The sequence below is a fragment of the Agrilus planipennis genome, unplaced genomic scaffold (assembly GCF_000699045.2).
Source record: "Agrilus planipennis isolate EAB-ADULT unplaced genomic scaffold, Apla_2.0 scaffold4, whole genome shotgun sequence".
Lineage (NCBI taxonomy): Eukaryota > Metazoa > Arthropoda > Insecta > Coleoptera > Buprestidae > Agrilus > Agrilus planipennis.
Window position 1 is genome coordinate 414,517 of NW_020442463.1, and position 5,021 is coordinate 419,537.

Here is a 5,021-nt window from a genome sequence, read left to right on the forward strand (position 1 = left end):
TGATAAAACATAATACAATCCAACCCAAGTCAATCTAGCGCAACCTAACCTAACCTAACCTAACCTAACCCTGTCAAACTTGCGCCATGCTACCTTGCCGTACGTTTCCTTCCTTACCAACCACACCTCATATGATCAAACATAATACAATCCAACCCAAGTAAATCTAGCGCAACCTAACCTAACCTAACCTAACCTAACCCTGTCAAACTTGCGCCATGCTACCTTGCCGTACGTTCCCTTCCTTACCAACCACACCTCACATGATCAAACATAATACAATCCAACCCGTCAATCCAGCGCAACCTAACCTAACCCTATCGATTTAATGACTTATATATTACTGACAATCAAACGTTATTATTATTAAATAAATACAAATAAATATATGAAATGAAGTATATGAATTTTATATTATTTATTGGAGTATCTGTTCGATAATTTATTATCGGGGCGTTTGTTCGGTGATATTTAGTCTAGAGATAATTGTCACGGGGATATTTTGTCTAGGGATATTTTGTCACGGGGATATTTTGTCCAGGGATATTTTGTCACGAGGATATTTTGTCCAGGGATATTTTGTCAGGGATATTTTGTCCGGGGGCATTTTGTCGAGGGATCAAAACGCCTGATACGCCAACTTGTCTTAGGAGTGACGACCTTATGATGATAATGATAACTCTTAAGCCCGGTTCAAACTATAAATCTGGTCACGGTCCGATCACGGTTCAGTGACGGTCAGACGAAATATGCCACCGTTCACATTATGCCGTACGGTCACAGCCAGAGTACAGTACATAAGCAGACAGAAAAGAAATTGACTATTGTGGCACTTACTTGTATTAGGCGAAGAAAATAAAAAATTCATACTTATCGTTAGTGCTTCAGAATCATTTATCATAAAACTCAGCAAATGTTTCAATTAATCGTTTTGAAGTGTAGGTAAGTACATAAAAACAACTGTACAGTTTTATGATAAAGCATTACAAATATTTTTTTTATTAATTACGTTTATATATAAAAAAAGAAGTAAAATATAGTACAAAGTACGATGTTTTGACTGTGATCGGACCGAACTGCGTCACACTTTCGATTTCAAATCAACGGTCCAGTCAAATCAAAAGATCGTTAGAGATCGTTAGTCAATTGACCGGACTATGACTTGACCGTTTCTTATTGGGTGACTATTGCCACGCAAAATGTATTATGTTTTACTTGAGTGTGATCTGACTGTGACCTGACCTATAGCTAAATCAGACTTACACACTGATTCTCAGGATTGTGGATGTAAATTTTGACTTACGCATCGGGCATCGTTCTAAAAACAAATTTTCAATCCTAAAGAGATAGTATACGCCTAGCTGTTTGTTTGTATGTATTTGTTTACTAAATTCCATATAAATGTTGATGTTGAAGATTACCGTCATATTCGACATACGGGGGGCTCTAGCTCTGTTAATTCGCATATAGTTGATTACAAAACTTGTCTAGATTTGAAGACCTGTGGAATAAACTGTAAACCAGCTGCGTAGCGTACATTTCCGCTACCCGAGGCGAAGACTAAATTTGACGCCCTTCCTATTTTCTTCGGTTATTTTTTATGATATGGGGACGGGGGTCTGGTTGATAATTATGTTAGATAATTATTTTTTTGTATATTTTTATGATTTTTTTTACACAATTTGGTAGATTCTGCTTTGAACAAATATGACAACTCCACTTGTCTACGTTCGAAAGCAAAACGCATGTTCAGGGATTCCCCAAAATAATTGATAATACTAACTCGCCCTCACGAGGTGTTTTAAGTTTAAGTTAAAAAGATTTTAAGAAAATGTGCAGGTACCCATGTTTACGTAAGCATGGAGGGGGGGGGGTAAGACCTTTGCTTACTTTGCTGACAAGGGTGGTTAAAATTACTAAAAAAAATGCATTTTTCCATATGATACAAGATTTGTAAATTACAACAATATCATTAATTTCAATTCAAAATGTGTTAATTTACCACACTTAATAAGAACAAACGTAAAATTAAGCATGCGCATTTGCAGAAGTCTCACATAACTTACCTACTTTATTTGCATACATAATTCAGGATAGCAAGCGGATTTATTTTGAGGATTCATCTCAGGATTTAGGGAGAATTGTAAAGATTTCTGATGTTCAAATAAAGTATACCATCACGATCCAGATAGTCAGTATTGTATTGTCGCTAGGAGCAAATGTAATCTTTCTATACTTTTGCAATGTTTTAAAGATTCGATAATTGTGAGTTTACGAACCTAAACGGTAATGCTTGTTACATGATACAAATTATTAAAAATTGATACAAATTCTACTAAATTGGGGCATCTAACATTACTGCGAGACGGACCTTATTCTATCTAATACCGAAAAAAATATTTTTGCAGTCCCTACCTTTGTGCCGCCCGGGGCCCATGGCTTCCCTTTGCCCCACCCCCACGCTACGCCACTGTTGTAAAGCAAGGAATACGGGAAGATAATATGATTAGACTGGTAGAAAAATATTTATGTGTATAACAATATTTTGAAATTCTTTTCAATATATGCCTAGAGGTCGTAGATTTTCTTTCAATAAAATCCTTGAACTTATTGTTTTCCATTTGAAACAGTCTGTAAGTGTGTACCGTAGTTACAAAATAACTACGTTATTAATAAAAACGTTTAGCTGACCCTGAAAATGTCACCGTGTTTGCTGACAGATAAGAGAAATAGAGCAATTTTGCACGTACACACACAGACGCACACGTCAACGCTGATTACAATCAATATTAACAAGCCCGACTATTATAACTACGTACGTCTTCAAAATAAAAATTCTATAGAATAGGTTAGGTTCATTAAAAACAGTACAACTGTAGGAATAGATATACCTACAGGGGCAAACGATTAGTAAGCTTAGATTATTTGATGATGATATAGCAGTATTAGCAACCAGCAAGGAGGACCTAGAGACAGCTTTAAATAAAATGGAAGCGGTACTGGCAACGCAGTACTGAATGAAAACAAATAAAAGTAAAACAGAAGTACTTACTAGTATGCAAGGGAAGAAAGAGTAGAGAAAGAGCAAATATAAAGAGAAGAAGATGCCGATTTTAGGATCTTGGGAAGTCAGGTAAATCAGGACGAAAGATGTAACAGGAATATAAGGCAGAAGATAGCGGAGGGTCGCGAGTCATCCTTAATAAAAAAAAGTCACTTCTATACTAGAGAACGACTAATTTAAAAATTCAAAAAAGATTGTTAAAGGTGTATATTTGTAACGCGGCGCTGTAAGGGTGCGAAACATGGACAGTGGGCGCGGCGGAAAAGAAAAGGTTAGAAGCCTTCGAAATGTGGTGTTATAGGCGAATGATGAGGATACCGTGGATAGAGAAGGTTAGAAATGAAGAGGTGTTAGGAAGAATAGGAAAACAGAGGACTCTATGGAAGTCAATAAGAAATAGGCGAGATAGGTTAGTAGGACACCTTCTCAGGCATGAAGGTCTTGTCAGAGACATATTGGAGGAAGAAGCGGGAGTAAGGAGGGGTAGAGGTAGACCTAGATTACATTACTGTTCGCAAACACTGAAGGATGTGGGTTATTGTAGGTTTAGGAAAATGCGAAGATTAGGCCAGGATATGAAAGATTGGAGGTGCCTGATGACCTTATGATGATGATAGAATAAGTACATATTATTAGTATTAGCTATTAACCTTCCTAAACTGTCAGTCCAAACTTCAAAACGTGAAGGAATAATAAACTGATAAAATTCGATTCATTTCAGTCTTCTCAGTTTTCACTGCTGCTTTACTTTGAGCAAGTGCCAAAGAACCTCACTGACATCTTTTAAAATACAGTATGGAGGCCAATTTACTACCATCAATTGTTAATAGAGCCATCAGTACTTTTGCCCTGAAATTATTTATCCTGGTCTTCTCAGTTTGCACTGGTAACTTTAAGCAAGTGAAGACGCGCTAATGCCAAAGAACCTCACTCACATCTTTTGGGATATAGAAACCAATTTTCTGTTCTTAAAATTTAGGGAGCTAACGGTTCTTCTTACCCTAAAATATGATCAGTTGGTATTANGATTCGAGAGCCTCGTTCCACGTTCTAACCGAACTTTTCGCTCCTTGCCAATAAGTAGCTGCCGGTCCGTCCAATAACATCGGTAATCCAAGAAGACCATTCGCGTCCGAAACGTTAAGGCAGTTCTTATATACCGTAATAGCATCAATAAACGCATCAACGTTATCTGATTTCTCACCGGAAAAACGCGAATTACACCTTGAAAAATTCCCTACCTGAGCTATCATTGGTGGGACTTCCACAACTGGTGGCTGTCGCAAACCTTGTAACAGCTGTGCGAACTGATCAGCAGTCAAAGTAATATTACCAGGAACAGGTGGTACTGGTCCAGCACCAGCATTCGGGTTATCATTTTCTAGATTCATTTCTAAGTCGCCAACGGGTTCCAATGCCACAGTTTTTCGAGTACGTAAATTATACCGTCCTTCCTGTATCGCAACAACCTTCCGTGGTCGCAAATTGTACATATAGTTCCACTATTTAGATTTCAATGACATAACCTATATGTTTATTACTGTCAAAAAAGTAAACACGCTTGACAGTTTCGATTAATTTGTCAGATGACAATTGACAGTACCAACTTAAACTTAACCGCAACAAAAGTTACTAGAACTGCACCACGCGTCAAATGAAGGGCGTATCCTCACGATTCAAATCACAACAGTTTAACAATTTCCATATTTTCTGGCTAACTAACTGCATAAAACACTTTGACAGACGTTTTGTTTCGAGCCCCACGTTGGGCGCCACTTTTAGTCGCTAACTTTCTCGACTAATTCCTTGGGTCAATCACAACCCCTGTTATACCACAATAAATAAAACACCGGGCTCCACGAACCGCAACTTGTTTATTTATAATACTTGAAACACTTAATTTAGGATATAACTAACAAGGTTTAACAGAATAAAGAAGGGTAACCAAAATATAAAT

The 5,021-nt window shown here is 37.3% G+C and overlaps 1 protein-coding gene across 1 annotated transcript in view; it reads right to left on the bottom strand.

Moving 5' to 3' along the window:
- LOC112906563 (paired box protein Pax-9-like) overlaps nucleotides 1–4,455 on the bottom strand; it is a 62,378-nt gene extending 57,923 nt beyond the window's left edge. Inside the window, exons 1-2 of the mRNA XM_025980893.1 lie at nucleotides 4,306–4,455; nucleotides 4,120–4,256 (exon numbers count right to left, since the gene is read on the bottom strand). Coding sequence (XP_025836678.1) covers nucleotides 4,120–4,256; nucleotides 4,306–4,455 — 287 coding nt within the window. The remainder of the gene's footprint in view (nucleotides 1–4,119; nucleotides 4,257–4,305) is intronic.
- Between the last annotated feature and the right edge of the window lie 566 nt (nucleotides 4,456–5,021).